The sequence below is a fragment of the Dromiciops gliroides genome, chromosome 3, assembly GCF_019393635.1.
Source record: "Dromiciops gliroides isolate mDroGli1 chromosome 3, mDroGli1.pri, whole genome shotgun sequence".
Classification (NCBI taxonomy): Eukaryota; Metazoa; Chordata; class Mammalia; order Microbiotheria; family Microbiotheriidae; genus Dromiciops; species Dromiciops gliroides.
This window is the reverse complement of record NC_057863.1, coordinates 593,767,373-593,784,439: the sequence shown is the minus strand read 5'-3', so window position 1 is coordinate 593,784,439 and position 17,067 is coordinate 593,767,373. Positions and strand designations below refer to the sequence as shown.

The window sequence follows — 17,067 nt, the reverse complement described above, 5'->3', positions numbered from 1 at the left end:
TTGATGAGAGGGGGGATGGTAACTAGGAACTTCATGATAATACTTTTTGGATTTACTTAGGTTTAAGACATTTTATATCAACTTAATCTTGAAAAAATTCCAATTTCAAAGATTTTGTGTGTGTGTGTATGTGTGTATGTGTTTTAAGTTTGAATAAGAGATATCTGTCATTCTAGAAATTTGCTTCATGAAAGTTTGGTGGTTATTCCTTTAGCAACATGATAGATTTTAAGCTGTTTTTTAAGAAGAGGAAGTGCTTTTAGGAAGAAGTATTTACATTAAAATAACATTTTATGGGGTAGCTAGGAGGTGCAGTGGATAAAGCACCAGCCCTGGATTCAGGAGGACCCGAGTTCAAATCCAGCCTCAGACACCTGACACTTACTAGCTGTGTGACCCTGGGCAAAGTCATTTAACCCCAATTGCCTCACCAAAAAAAACAACCAAACCAACCAAAATAACAAAAAACATATTATAAAAAAAAACTTTTGTGTGTATGTTTAAGTAAAAGATCTTTTGTGTGATTTTAGAAGGCATATTAATTTAATTGTAAGCTAATTTATTGCAAACAACAATTTGATATTTATAACAATTATGCCCAAACCTACTGTGATTAGACTTTACTGTCAGAGGGGAAAGCTTTTGGTCTGAGAGAGATGGCCATAGACCTTATTTTACTGATAACTCACCAGCCTTATTAATAAAATGATTAATCTACCCAGAACCTAAGTCTCTCATATTTTTAATTGTCGCACATCTCAAACTGGATGTTCAGTAGACATCTTAAACTATACATGTCCAAAACTGAACTCATTATCTTTCCCCCTAAACCCTACTTTCCCTATTACTGTAGAGGGCAACTCTATTCTCCCAGTCCCTCTGGTTCACAACCTATGAGTCATCCTGGACTCCTGACTCTCATTCCCCCACATCTAAGCTGTTTCCAAGGCCTGTCGATTTCATCTTTGCAACATCTCTTGAATACCACCCCTTCTCTCTTCTGATACTGCCACCATTCTGGTGTAGGCCCTTATCACATCATGCCTCAATTACTACAATAACTTGCTGGTAGGTCAGCCTGCCTCAAGTCTTATCCCACTCTAATCCATCCTCCATTCAGCCACTAAAGTGATTTTCCTAAAGTGTAGGTTTGATCATGTCACCCCTCCTACTCAATAAACTCCAGTGTCTCCCTATCACTTCCAGAATCAAACACAAAACCCTCTGCTTATTGTTGAAAATCATTTAAAACTTGTTCAGGTTTTTTCAGTCGTGTCCAACCCCATTTGGGGTTTTCTCGACAAAGATGCTGGAGATAATGGTTTGCCATTTCCTTCTTCAACATATTTTGCAGATGAAGCAAACAGGGTTAAGTGACTTGCTCAGGGTCACACAACGAGTTTGAGACCACATAGCTGAACTCAGGAAAATAAGTCTTCCTGACTCAAGGTACAACACTCTATCTATTGTACCACCAAGTTGCCCCCTCAAAACTTAACCGACTCCTACCTTTCTAGTCTTATACTTGACTCCTCATCATGTACTTTTCAATCTATTGATACTGGACTCCTTGCTATTCCACGAACAAAACACTTCATCTCTTGCCTGGAGCATTTTCTCTGGCTGTCCCCCATGACTGGAATGATCTCCTTCTTCTTCTCTGCCTCCTGGTCTCTCTGGCTTCCTTTAAGTTCCAACTAAAATCCTATCTTCTACAGAAAATCTTTTCCAACCCTTCTTAATTTGGGTGGCTTTCCTCTGTTAATTATATCCAATTAATTCTGTATATAGTTTGTGTATATTTGTTGTGTCTCCCATTAGACTGTGAGCTTTTTGAGGGTAAGGACTATTGTATGCCTTTTTCTGCATGCCCAACACTTAGCACAGTGCCTAGCACATAGTATGGGTTTAATAAACATTTACTGATTATCACCCAAAATAAAGACTCAAAGTAATATGAAGAAGTGAAACTAAATATCAGGACTAGAACCTGTGATTGGCACATTCATTTTCCAAAAGAGAATAATATATACTCTACAATTTTCAAAAAATATAAATTCTGAACCTTCTATCAGTGTAAAGTCCTACACCAATAATAGCCCATTATCAAGGCACAGACATGGGCTTGGTTTCTTAGAGGCTCTGCCTGTGGGGAACATCAGCTTGGGAAGAGCCTAACAAGCCCAGGACTGGTAACAGACTGTCTGGTATCTGCTAACTTAGTTCAGAGAGGCTCATCACTAGGGAGGCTTCAGAGTGATGCATTTTTTCCCCTTACAGAATTTCCTGAAGAACATATGCTAAACTGTAGAGGGGTTGCAATCAGCTTGTGGAAAAAGTATGTGTGTGGATGAAATGCCAGATTTTATAAGTACTGAAGTAAGCAAAAACTGGGGAAAAAATTATGGTATCTTCAAGGAAAAAGAATTTTTGAAAAGAGGTTCACGTTTTTATTTTAAGGTGATACAATAATTCTAGCCCTAAGAAAATGTTATGGGTTAGAAAACTCTAGTTAGTAAATTTTAATGGGTCCTACTGAGAGCAATGCAAGCAGCAGAGAGGCAATGAAACATCTGGTCCAGACAAGGCCGCTGGCCATTGGGAAGGTCATAACTGGTACCCTCACTGTGAGATGGGTATTTTTTGTTGGTAGCGTAGTAATAGCTCATTTCCATCCTTTTTCCAAGATCTTCCTCCCCCTGATTCTCCCAGTCTCCCCTTCCAAACTGGGTCAGAACTTTTTGATAGTTTTCCCATTTGTATTTTCCAAGTTTTGGGGCAGAGGAGGTTGGAGCCCCTTCTACTCACCGGCTCTCTATCTGGGCACTAATTCTGTGCCAGCGCTCTTGCAGCTGGGCCCCCTTTTCTCGGCACCGTTCCAGGTCCAGGCTGCGCTCGGGCGTCAGGCGGCACAGCTGCTCTGCCACCATTTTGGCTTTGGCAATTTCCTCATCCAGCACCAAGAAAATTGAGTTCTTATCCTTTACATCACTGAGCCATTGCTACAAAAATACACAGATGGTCAGTTATGGCATGGCAGCCTCAACATTCTTCCCAAGAGGTGAAATACAAATTGTGTAAGGCCAGGGAAACCATGGAAAAACACAGAGTTTGGCTGACAGTTGGTGACAGATTGTCTTCACAGTTCAGAAGCTAAGCCATAAAGATGTTTCTGTAATCAGAATTAGGAGAAAAACTAGGCTGTGGCCCATGCTCTTCTGAAGGCTCACTGGGCAATAAAGCATCTATATGAATATGCCTTGTCAGAAATAATGAAAATAAACATTCCATTGACAGCCTTGGGAGTTGGGGGACATTGTAAGAAGACCATACCTTTTCAGCTACAAACACTGAAAGCTCCCTCCCTTTGGCCCTTTGGGGCCATTCATGTAAGTCCCAAGAGCTATCACTGTCCCAAGTTGAACAATGTTGATGAAGCCATGTCATGGATGTGTAATATGAGAAGTCATCATGACTAACCTCTAAAGCAGCCCTGTGGGACTGCAGAGCTGAGAGATCTGCTGGCACAGCTTCCTCCTGACTCAGCTTGATTTCATATCCTTTGACTAAGAGCTCAGCTCCTTGGATGCTCCGGACTATCACATCGACTGTCCTTAGTCTGCCAGGGACAAATGAGAAGAGAGCACCGTCAGTTCTAAAAAGCATACATATTAAGTATACAGAGAGGAATAATAACAACCACTGACATTTCTATAAAGGCAATGGGATCCTTGGAACCATGACAACCTACCTGCCTTGGACATGCACTAAACTTCTCAGTGCTCTGAGCAACTCCCTAAGACCAGAAGTGGCAGAGAAGGAAGATATGAACCTGCATCAGTAGAGGGAGTTTCCTTACTCAGGAGTTCCCTCTATCAGTGAAATTACCAAGAATAATCCCTATCCCCTGAGAACAAGGACTCTACAACTTTCCTTCATAGCCCACTGCAGTGTTTTATTGTTCCTATAGTAAAAAACAAAACAAAACCAAAACACACACACACACACACACACACACACACACACACCCCACCACCACCACCACCACCATGGGATTTTATATTTTTTAAGAGCCGGAAGGAATCTTAGAAATAATCTAGTCCAACCTCCTCTTTTTACAGATTGAGGAAATAGAGACTCTGCTAAGGAAGACAATTTGAGAGTTTCTTCATTCGCGAATTCTCTCCACCAATGAGATCACAGGCTCAGTCCCTAAGACTATCCATAGCTAGATAGTGCTTTTAAAGTATACAAAACACTTTCCCCACAACTACAACACCACTATGAGGCAAACAGTCTTGGTATTATGGGCACCTTACAGATTAGGACAACAAGGCCCAGAAAGGTCCCAGAGCCAGTATTCACTCTGAGGCTTCTGAACTCTAGGCATTCCACTACCTCACAGGGCCGAATTTGAGAGGAGCTCCTCAATATCTGAATAAGAGTCACCTTTGCTACAAAGTCTCTATAGTTTCAAAGAAATTAGATAAGCAGTGAGATATGCATACATCCAGTTTAAACACATAGGTTACAAGTGGCCCTGTGAAACACATTATCTTGGTTTGACTGATGTCTTTGATTGGTATCATACCTGAACCAAGGTAAAGGTAGCCAAATTCACCTCAAAACAAATCATATCACCTCTTTACTGAGCAAAGAATAGTTATAGCAAAGCATGCTACTTCTGTGGCACAATTGACCCTGAGCCCAAGAATCCCTGAAACTTAGGACACACAGCAACACAGATGTAACTGGAATATTAACCAAGAAGGAAATGTCCAGATGCCATCTGGCGTTGCCTACCCTGGCCAAAGAGTGAATATGGAGCAGGGTGTGAGAAAAGACCATCTTTGCCTTAATCTAAGTCACCAATAAAAACGTAGACTGGAACATAAGAGTGTTGAACTCTCAGGTCCCCATCAGTGTGCGGTTGGGGAAAGAGCCCTGCACCTGGAGTCAGAGGGCCTGGGTGCGAAATACCCGTGGGATCTTGGCCAAGTAGATTCACCTCTCTAGAATTCAGTTTCCTGATACGTAAATAGAGGGCTGGACTTGTTAGGTCCCTTCCAGCTCTAAATCCCTAATCCTATGATCTAAATTTCAATCATTACAAGGAATGGAAAAAATATGGAAAAGTCTTTAAGAAATAATTCAGAACATGGCTGATATGAAAATGTTTCACATGAATGCACTCGTATAGTCTATATTCAAATTGCTTGCCTCATCGAGGAGGAGGGATGGGAGGGAGGGAAGAAGAGAATTTGGAACTCAAAAACTTTAAAAACAAATGTTAAAAATTGTTTTTACATTTAATTAGTTAAAATTAAAATATTAAATAAAAAAGAAATAATACAGAACATGGCTAATATGGACATGTGTCTTACATGACTTCACATGTATAAACTATACAAAACTGCTTGCCTTCACAAGGAAAGGGGAGAGATAGGAGGGAGGGAAAGAATTTGGAACTCAAAATTTTTAAAATGATTGTTAAAAAAAGAAAAAATATATGAAAATGATTGTTAAAAAAAATTTTAGGGGGGCAGCTAGGTGGCGCAGTGGTTAGAGTACTGGCCCTGAATCCAGGAGGACCCGAGTTCAAATCTGGCCTCAGACACTTGACATTTACTAGCTGTGTGACCCTGGGCAAATCACTTAACCCTCATTGCCCCACCAAAAAAACAACAACAAAAAACCATACACACACACACACACACACACACACACACACACACACACACACACAGAGTTAAGCAGTCCACAGAACTAAGTCAGGAACAAAGAGAGATCAAATACTGTCAAGTGGGTAAACATTCAGGCTTAACCAGCCATAGAAAGTAAGAGTACAGAAGTCCCATGGCATATAGAGTAGGTAAGTGATCCCAAGAATATAAAGTGTGGCAAGGGACACAATAATTCTAAGCCCCAACAATAGTGGCTATTTCAAACAGATAACCCAGACCTCTATGGCCCATGATGACTAAGTCCTTAAGTGGAGACAGCAGCACACACAGACACTCAGGAGACACAAAATGATTGTAGTGGAAAGAAGCTAAAGCCAGAGTCAGAAAACTTGCCTGTAGTTTTTGTTCCTGCCACGTGCAGGCTGTAGGGCCTTGGCTAAGGATCACTTCAACTTGCTTCCCTTATCTATAAAATGGGGATACTACATACAGCTTGTGTCCTTACCTCACAGGAGAGTCATGGGGAGAGCACTTTATAGTGGAAAACCCAGCATTTATAGACTTATGGGAGAAAAGAATGTGAGTCTAGAAGCTCACTGAAAACTATAATGAGTTTATTTATTCTTCCATTCAAGGAAGTGAGGGGTCAAAAATATGGAGACAAGTTCTTGGAGCTTAGCACTATGTTTAAAACTTTGTTATCTTCTATTTTGTTGCTAACGAAAGGGAAGCTATTACTCACAATGGTTTTTACTGACTCTTTTAAAGAAACCTAAGTTAAGATCACCAAACCTCTTAACCCCCCCCCCAATCTTCCTGGATTTCTCCTAAATGATTCAAGGACAGGACATTGCATCAGGATCCTCTACTTATGATCCCACTCAAACTGCTGCCCCCAGAACCAAAGAACCAGGCCACTCACTTATCCAAGTAGACAGAGGACAGACCATACACATGGGTCATCTTTTCCACCAGCAAGTTGAGCTCTGAGCGAAGGGTTGGAACGCTGGACCCAGATGGGGATTGCTGGAGGAAGGTTTTACATCTTGTAGAAATGCTGTCAAAATGAGACCTCAGCTGCTGCAGATCTTCCTGGGTATGCTATCAGAAACCAAAGACAAAGATAGAGAAAACGACCAATGAAAGAACAAGCAGGAATGAGCAGATTTAACGTCCCCCATCCACCTTTTTAGTTCTCTCTCTCTTTTTTTTTACTTCTCTTAAGGAAAGATATAAATTAACTTTTTAATTCAGAGTTTAGATTTAGCTTGGACAATAGGACTCTTGGAAAATTATAGGCTCATCATGGTAAAATGTTTCAGATACCATTTAACCAAATTGTATGGGTTTCTCACTCTTCATCAAGAACTAATGGATAGGGTCAGCTAGGTGGCGCAGTGGATAGAGCACCGGCCCTGGACTCAAGAGTACCTGAGTTCAAATCTGGCCTCAGACACTAGCTGTGTGACCCTGGGCAAGTCACTTAACCCCAATTGCCTCACTAAAAAAAAAAAAAGAAGAAGAACTGATGGATAATGAGAGAAGAAGAGGAATAACATTCCCCTTGATCTATTACATTTTTCCCATTCATTCAGGCCCAGCTCAAATCTCTCCCTTCTTGACCAAGTCAAGAATTTATCAAGTACCTACTATGTGCCAGGCACTGTGCTAAGTGTGGGGGACAAAAAGAAAGGTAAGAGACAATCCCTACCCTCAAGGAGCTCACAATTTAATGGGGAGACAATATGCAAACAACTATATACAAAACAAGACAAGTACAGGATAAATAGGAGATCATCATGTCTCTTCCATGATTAGCTTATCACCTGAAATTTCATCATCACACAGTCAGATTCAGCTTCAATACTCATACCGCAGCACCCTCTGCCTCTTCACTCTGAATGAACGGCAGAAGGGTGGAGCAACAAATTTCTCACCAAAGTCTCTCTTTATAGAGGGCTCAGAATTTGCCAGCCAACTCTTCATTTCATGTCACTTGCTCTGCTTGGTTTAGACTCCATAAAAATCATGCCCCCTCCATAGGTACCCTCTGGCATACCACAGCCCCCTGTAACTTCCTTTTCTGTATTCTCCTCCTCCAATAGATTATAAGCTCTTTGAGGGAGGGACTCTCTTTCTTTTTCTTATTTGCATCCCTGGAGCTCAGCACAGTGCCTGACACACAGTAGTCACTTAATATATGTTTACTGATTACTGGCCACATAATAGCACAAGGCCTTGTGGGTAATTGGTGCTCAGGAAAGATATGTTGATTGATTCATATCTGGAGTCATGAGATTTTTGATACATGACTGAGTGAACATATCAAAGAAAATTGTGTTGTTTTGTGTGTCCATATGTATATAGGGAAGCTGCTATCTGGATGTGTGATTTCATTGGTGAAAGAAATTCCTTCAACAATGAAGACTGTCAGCTGTAATTTATAGTCTTAGAGAATACTCTGGGGCATTGAAAGGTTATTTTTCCAGGTTCACAAAGTCAGGATGTGTCAGAGTTGGAAGGTGACTTCAGATCTCCCTGACTCAAGGCTTCCCAAAGAACTCCCTATGCATTCTCCCATACTGTGAAAATAGCCATGGCCCTACTGAGTAGTTTTGCTAATAAGTCAGAACAATTAACTATGGCCAAGCTTAGCCCCAGGACACAACATTTTAAAACATGCACTTCTTCAGCAGTTCTATTAGTAGAATGACTAGTTAAAATAGCAAGTTACCAGATGAGTCTGCTTGGTTAAAAACATCTAGCTATGAGCCACTATAAATAGCAAACTCCTCTCCCCCAGCCTATCTCATCAGCACAAAGTTGATTTTGCCAGTCTTGTTAGTACTGCTCGCCGCCGGGGCAACCAAAATATCTAGTTATAGCTCTGCAAATAAGCAGCCAAAACGGGCCAGCCTTTAACAATTGACAGGAAATCTGTTCTTTCCTGAAGGAAGAGTGAACCACTCAGAAATAAGAGGGATGTCAACATTCTGTATTAATTCTCTCAGTAGAAGTCAACTCTTTGCCTTAAGGAAATAGGCATGTGAAAGAATAACTACAGGAGACTTCAGTTCCCTTTGGAAATGACTGCTGAAAATCTGCAGTTTATTTCCTTACACTCCATCCTCCTTCCCACAACCTGAAATTCACTCATTAACTGACTAGTCCAATATAAGCAACTCCCTGCCCACTCTCAAGACTGACCTCCTGTTCTGCGATGCGTAAAGCGTTGTCTTGCCGAGCATCCTCGTCAGTCCTAGAGCCAGCTGAGGACTGGATGCGCTTGATCAGCCTCTGCTCACACTCTTCCAGACGGAGTCGGATGTTTGTCAGCTCTGAGATGTACGTCCTAGCAACCGTCTCATCCTTATCTTCTGCAGAGATACAAACACTGAAGTTGACCAGAGGCTACTCCAAAGAACAACCAAAGCCTACATACCCCCAGCATAACACAGAGTTCTTTAAAGAGACAGAGGACAGAAGACTCAGCATTCAATCTAATATTCTTCTAAAAGAGTCCATTGTGGGACAAAGAACCCAAATTTGGTCCTAAATTCTACCTATACTGAACTCTTAAGAATTCTATGTCAACTATCTGGTTGTTGTGAAATTTTTATTATTTTTTTCCCGAACCTGTTATTTCACTGACACACAGGACACACCATGTGGGAAAACTCCTTTTATCAATGTAGATGCAAAATTCTTCTACAGAATAAAGTCTTGGAGAACTGCCTGAGGCACTTAAAAATGGAGTGACTTGTCAGGGTCATACAGCCAAGTTTGTGTCAAAGCCAGGACTTGAACCCAAGTCTTTTTGACTCCAAGGTTGGCTCTCTATACACAAGGCCTTGCTGAAAGGTGTAAACATGGTATTTCATATAAGAAAAGGGAAGAGGCTTATATAGCAAACTAGAAAGAATAGATATATTGCATGATAAAGAGGAAAGAGCAGCCTTGGAGGCAGAAGCCTTGGGGGTCTAAAGTAGCTGTATGTGACTCTGGGTGAAACTGATCAACCCTCCACCTTAGGTTCTTCATCTGTAAAATGGGAATATGATTACTTATCCTTTTGTAAACTATTAGGTGCTATATAAATGTGAACTGTTCTTCTTATTTTGCAGGTTGTGGGGAAGAAAGTGCTTCATAAACTATAGAGCACTATGTAATGGAGTGCTTCCAAAATGTGATTTACAGACTCATGTTTATATGGCCTTCCCCGACATACATACATACACACACACATGTGTTAAATGCTAAAAAGCTATAAAAAAAATTTTATAGTGAGAAAAAAGGAACTATGTTTAGAGAGTCCCTCTCTTAAGATCACCCTTCCCATTCCTACCGTTCTCCAAGGACTTGGCCAACTGCTGGTAGTGTGCTTTACAAGAATCCACCTCTTCCTCTAGGCGTAGACGATCAGCCACTGAGAAGAGTGAGGAATCCCTGCTATCTTGTAGAAAATCTTCATAGTGGGTTTGGAGGTTCTCCATGACCTGATGGCACTCACCAGGGTCCAAGGATCGAAGCTAGGAAGTGCAAGAAATCATTTCAAAGACTAGGGTCGATCCAGATTATTTTATCAACATATCTGTTTTCCCCAACCAATAAAATTGGTATTTCCATTTACTAATACTAAATTTCCACAAGAATGTCCCTAACCCCACTATCTTCCAATCAACTGGACAGACCTCCCACTGAACCAAAAGAAATTCTCCTGACAAAGCCAAATGAACAGGATGTGGATAAAGGTATCTATCAAATTACCTTCTCCAGGTTCCAGCTCTGTGCAAGATCAAGGTCCTTCCGCAGATAGTGCCAAGAAATAAGACTTTTGGTATTTACATGCAGCTGATGCCAAAGGGTCATCACCTTCTGATATGATTGCTCGACTCTGAAAACAATACAGACACATTACAATGTGGGCAAGAAAGTGCTTACAATGCATTTATAAAGGTAAATCTTAAAATGTTCATTAGGCAAGTTACCTCTTTATATACTAGGGGCTCTAACACTAACAGCTGCTCAGAGAAGCAGTCAGAGAAGGTACAAGATCTGTCTGCACTGGTAGGAGGAGTTTCTTCACCTGGAAGTTCCCAAAATCAATGAAATCAACAGTTCTGGTCCCTAGAGTGTACATTATATATGCACTGCTACCACTGAGTCCTGCTAATAGTCTTTTATTGGACTTGGATTTCACTTCAGAAACATTCTAGGATTTAGAACTCAAGGCAATTATGTGTACAGAGTGTTGCATATGCAGTCAGACATGAACAATGCGTGTGTCAGTTTTGTTTGTCTGTTTTTCTTTGTAGGCAGCTAGATTGTAGGGTGGAGGCAGGAAGAAGTGAGTTTGAATCTTGTCTCAGACACTTATTAGCTGTGTGACCCTAAGCAAAACCACTTAACCTCTCCCAGACTCAGTTGCCCTATTTGTAAAATGGGGCTAATAATACCACCTACCTCATAGAGTCATTGTGGGGATCAGAATGAGTTCATATATGTAAAGTATTTTGCAAACCTTAAGGTGTTATATAAACATAAGCTATTATTACTGTTATTATATTATTAGTTATAAGGGAGGCTTCTGGCCAAGGGTTAGGAGTATATTGGAAAATGACTGAGATGTAAAGAACAAAAGGCATCAATAAAAAAGGAAATGAATGGCTTCTTATCCTGAGTATATAATCAAGTCATAGTCTCTTGGGCTGATCAGGGAAGGTCTTACTAACAGTCAGCTGGGATCCTCAAAGAATACTCAGCACTCATTAAATTATATGAATGTATGTATATATGTATGTATGTATATATATACATATATGTATGTATGTACACATACACATATACATGTATGACACAAAGTGTAAAATCATGTAGCTGTGTATGCATATTTGTAAACATGCTCTCCATTAAAATTTTTCTTCATTGCTTCATTGTGGTATGTGGGGATACTCTATGTTCCTAGAGGCCATGCCAGTGCAATATTCCTAGCCTTCTAGAAAAATTCACAGCCTGGAACCAGCCAAGTAGGGACAGGTTCATCACTGAATAGTTGGTTACCAAATGATGAATCTGGGGGTCACAGCGACTCATGAAGACACATGCTTACATAAGAAGGATCTGTGGTCTCTGTTAGTGAAAGAAGCATTCTATCAGCTATAGAATAAAGTCAGATGACGAAATCACAGGTCTTTTGAGTAATTATATATGTACATATATATGTATGTAGATTGTAGATGGAGGTGGGATCTGTTGTTCAAATCTTTTCTCAGACCCTTAGTAGGAGTTGTGTGACTAGGGCCAAGTAATTTAACCTCTCTAAGTATCAGTTTTTTCATCTACCTGATGAAGATGATAATGACACCAAATGAGTCACTATACAAATGGCAGTCATTGTTATTATAACTGTACTGATACTAAGGATAGTTATACTTCAACTATCTAACATACTTTAAAAGTGTACAGTTTTGTCAGTGTGGCTACGTCTCCTTTACCAGTGCAGATTGCAACTCACTCCCTAACAATTTAGTACATGGCCCCTTCAGAGTTGTGGCCACACTGGGGACAAGCCCTCCAGATTTAGCTAGCTTGGTCCTCAGATAACAAACATGATAGTACTATCACCAAGCCTCTATTCAAAGCCTTTCCACATTGGTAGAAGCTGCCAAAATTTACAGTGATAGGGGGCAGCTAGATGGCGCAGTGGATAGAGCACCGGCCCTGGATTCAGGAGGACCTGAGTTCAAATCTGGCCTCAGACACTTAACACTTACTAGCTGTGTGACCCTGGGCAAGTCACTTAACCCCCAATTGCCTTACTAAAAAAAAAAAGTTATAGTGATTGCCAGCCCTGTAGAACCTGGGGTCACCTCCAATCACAATGAGGAGGAAAGAGGGCTTTGTAAATATACTTATTAAGAAACAGCATTCAACATTTGTTCTCAGTCAAATCATTCTTTACTGGCAATGGGGAAATAGGGCTGGACAATGGGAAGATAATGATTGTTTTGCACCAGGTAAGAATGAACATGGATAAAGTGTAAGAATAACCAAAGGAAGAAAGAAAACCTGGGTATGTAACAACAGCAAGGCCTAAACAGATGAGCACTGACCCAATAATGAGGAGACCTGAGCCCTTGTCTAACTGGTCACTTACTCTTTTGTGTAACCCTGGGCAAGTCACTTGCAACTTGGTGACACGAGGGGATAGGCTCTGGGCTTGGAGTCAGGAAGACTTGAGTTTCAAATCTAGCCTTGACACTTATTTAACATATGTGGCTTTGGGCAAGTCACTCACCCAAGTCACTGTTTGCCTCAGTTCCCTCAACTAAAAAATGGGGATAATAACAGCACCTACCTTGTAGGGTTGTTGTGAAGATCAAATGAGATAATATTTGTACAGTGCTTAGCACCATGACTGGCACATAGTAGGTGCTAGATAAAAGCTTATTCCCTCCTCTTCTCTTGCCCTTTCCCCAAAGGAGCAGATGTTAATTTCTAAAATTTATCTCTGAAGCAGTGAGGTGGCAAAGAGAATAGAGCACTGGGCCTGGAGTCAGGATGATCTGGCCTCAGACATATGCTAGCTGTAAGATCTTGAACAAGTCACTTAACCTGTTTGCCTCAGTTTCCTCAAGAGGTAAATGGAGATAATAATTATACCTACCTCACAGAGTTATTGTGAGGATCAATGTCTGGCATATAGTAGGTGCTATATAAATGCTGCTATTACCATTACTACTATTATTGGTATTATTCCCTAATCTGAATCTGTTTCCTTAACTATTAAAATGAGGATGGTAATACTTTTCTTAGCCACTTCAAAAGTTTGTTGTGAGAATTAAATAATGTAAAAGATGTGAAGGGCTTTGAAAAACAGTAAAGCACTCTACAAATGTTGGGAACTGCTATAATCTTTTCTTCCTGACAGAATTGAAGCACAGATAATTGCCAAAGCATAGATGATTCTGAGTCAGTTGTTTCTACTTTGCAATTGTCAGGATATTACCTTTTTTCCAATGGTCTGTCAATAAACATTTATTAAGCACCTACTATGTGTCAGGCACTGTGCTAAGCATTGGGGATATAAATATGAAAAAGAAAAGACAGTTTGCCATCCTCAAAGAGGATGTATCTAATAGGGGAAAGACAACAATAAAAGGAGGCTGAAAAGCAAAATTAATGGGGCATGGAGGGACCTATAATGGGGATATGGATGAGAAGAAGTCCAAAGGAGGACAGTGCAGTGGGGAAAGGGAAGGAAGGGGAAGGGAATAAGCATTTACACAGCACCTACCATGTGGCAGACATGCATTTAATCCTCACAATAACTCTGGGAGATAGGTGCTATTAAAATTCAAGATGGTTGGCCTGGGTACCGTTCTTAAATGGGGAGCTAATCAGAGAGACAGAGGATACTCAGAGTACTGGTGAGATGTGTGTATATTGAAGGATGATGAGGCTCTTAGGGGTATGATAAAGTCCATAGGAATTTTAAGAAGTGTGGCTGGGTGGGAAATGAAGAGATGGCTAGGAACTAGTGAACTTCGTATGTTTAAAATGTTTGCATTTTGTACATGGCAGATGCTTAATAAATCCTTGTTGAATTGAAAAGCAAAAGTCAACCCCTTAAAGAAATCTTGGCTGCAGACTGCTGCTGCCCAGTCCCATGGTGTAGACTTCACAGTGATGTCATGGAGACCAGAAAGCTTGCATTCTTTCATGTACTCAGTGCCCTTGTCAGTGAATAAAAATACAAGTCAAAGAACTGGAGGGGAGGGGATGGGGCAGGAACCATGTTCAAACTTTTAAACTCCATTTTCAAAGGAGCAGGAGAGAAGGAAAACTCTTGCTAGACTTTAAGTTCCTTATTTCTAGAAAGAATCTTCAGAAATGAGTAAGGTCCAGCTTGAAAGCAAGCAAGATGCCCACTACCCATTCAACAAGATAAGCTCTGCTTCAAAATACCCATCAGCCACCAGCAGAGAGAGAACTCTGGGAGACCTGGACCTGAAAGGAGAGTGGACCATGAGACAGCAAACAAAAAAGGGGCACATGACAATCATGAGCCATTGGGTCAGAAAGAAATCAAAACTTGGAGGCAATTTTCAAAGAGCAAGTGAATCTTGGAAACTATGATACTTAAGACTCTGAGTTACTTATACCTTCTATAATCTTTATTTAAATTCCACGTTATTGTGGATATCACTTTGCTTATTGGTTTGGTTTTTCTTTAAAGAACTATGTATTTCTAATGATGACTGTTCTAAATTAGCCATTTCTAATCGACATGTCTAAATCCCACTGGACTAGGAGTAGAAACACCCCTCCCTCCGCCCCAATCACACAACTACTTTAAATTCTGACACTAACTAGTTTGTGGCCTTATACAAGCACTGGACTTCTCTATATCTCCGTTTCCTCATCTGTAAAAACACTGAGTTGATTAAATGTTTTCAATATTCCTCTTGCTCTAAATTCTATGAGGCTATATCTCTAATTATGCCTTGAAAACCCTGGACTACAAGATCCATGAGGACAGGAAACACATCTGATCTAAATTCTATATCTTCTTCAGTGTCTAGCCCTGTGCTCTATACTCAGGAGGAAAAGCTTAATAAATGTTCTTCAAATGATCTCCTCACTTGTTCACATCTTGTGTCTCCCTGGTAGGACTAAGCTCTTTGATGGCAGGGACTATTTGTCATTCTCTTCTGTCTTTACATTTCCAACAATTAGCACAGTTCCTTGAACTTAATAAATGCTTGCTTGATTAGATTGAACAAAAAACTTTGAAGGGTGAGAAACTACTAAAGGGGAAGTGTGCCCCCTAGTGGTGCTAACTCCAAACCGGGGTAGCCTACTCAGGAAAGTTGCCCCTATCCGTAGCTTAGCCACTCAGAGAACAGGGGTTCTTAACCTGGGGTCCATGATGGTAGGAAGTGTCCATGGATAATATTTCGGGGGGGGGGGGTGGTGTGTGAACTTGGATAGGAAAAAAGGCAACTTGATTTTCAGTAACCTCTAACTGAAATTTAGCATTCCCTTCAATTATTTAGAAACATGATTCTGAGAAGGGGTCTGAGAAGGCAGTCTTTTCCAGTCTACCAAAGGGGTCCATCTGTGACCAAAAAAAGGTTAAGAATCTTTAGCTTTAGGGGAATCAGATCACTTTCCAAATCCATGGGTTTTGAGGGGGGGGGGGGGGTTCCCAAATCCATGTTTTTAAAGGTAATGTTAAAATGAACTTGTACTCCCAGGAGAGCCTCTATCTCATGTTAAAAGAAGGTATCCAGAAGCTCAATGGGAATTGGAGGGAAGTGGTCAGTAAAGGTGAAAAAGGAGCCACCTCAGGATTTTTAAAAAATCACCCTGGGGCAGCTAGGTGGCGCAGTGGATAGAGCACCAGCCCTGGATTCAAGAGGACCTGAGTTCAAATCCAGCCTCAGACACTTGACACTTACAAGCTGTGTGGCCCTAGGCAAGTCACTTGACCCCAATTGCCTCACCAAAAAAAAAAATCACCCTAACCATTCTATAAGACAGATAAACCACTTGTTGACTGCTGACTTTATATCTCTATATATGTCATGTGTGTATAAGTATTCTTAATCCTGTAAAGATTTAATTGGTATTTGAGGTTTTTATGACCCCATCTTTTGGCTAGAATTTTTAAAACCCCAGCGCGTGCACTCAGATGCAGCGCCTCTGCAAATGCCGTCGCATTGGTGCTGGCACCTCACATCGTCACCACTCACTGACGCCTACATGGGCCTGGCAAAATTATAATGACTGGAAGCCCAGTGAGGGCAGTCATATGACTGTCAGAGCAGCCAGCCAATTGACTTGGGGCTGTGTGTGGCCAGCTTGGGGTCTGCTAGGAAGAAGGGAGGTTTTTTCGCCATTCTAGCTTGAAGCTGGAAGGTGACAGGACGCTGCTGTGTGTTCTCAGCTGATTCCTGGGCAGTGGTGTGATTCAGGTTGTATTATTTCCCTTTCCCCATTTTATTTCCTTTCCCTTAATCCTACTGATCCTGTTTGTGTTTTTTTAAGTTCATTCTTGTTAAATAAATCCTGCTCTGTCTTGAGGGAGGTTGTTGGTCTTCTTCCTTGCCCCAATATTGTGGCGAGCCGCCTAGCTAGCACTCCCCAATTAAAATTGGTCCCTACAATCCTAAGAAATTGACCACCCATATCTGGTTTTCTGTCACTCTATCCTGGATCACGAAAGAAACAGAGTAAAAAATAAATGCCATTCTTCATCCTGTGTAAGTGATTATTTATAATATACAATTCACATTTCCACACTACTTTATAGGTGACAAAGGGCTTTCCTCCCAAATGTCCCATGGTCGCATAAGACTTACAGCTCTCATTTTATAAT

General features: G+C 40.9%; 1 protein-coding gene across 19 annotated transcripts in view; it reads right to left on the bottom strand.

Moving 5' to 3' along the window:
• Positions 1–17,067, bottom strand: part of LOC122751408 (microtubule-actin cross-linking factor 1-like) — a 287,171-nt gene that overhangs the window by 167,366 nt on the left and 102,738 nt on the right. For all 19 annotated transcript variants that reach the window (XM_043998438.1, XM_043998450.1, XM_043998446.1 and 16 more), the window contains 6 exons: positions 10,452–10,578; positions 10,030–10,213; positions 8,892–9,061; positions 6,607–6,785; positions 3,481–3,619; positions 2,809–3,002 (listed from right to left, as the gene is read on the bottom strand). In XM_043998438.1, the coding sequence (XP_043854373.1) occupies positions 2,809–3,002; positions 3,481–3,619; positions 6,607–6,785; positions 8,892–9,061; positions 10,030–10,213; positions 10,452–10,578 (993 nt within the window). The remainder of the gene's footprint in view (positions 1–2,808; positions 3,003–3,480; positions 3,620–6,606; positions 6,786–8,891; positions 9,062–10,029; positions 10,214–10,451; positions 10,579–17,067) is intronic.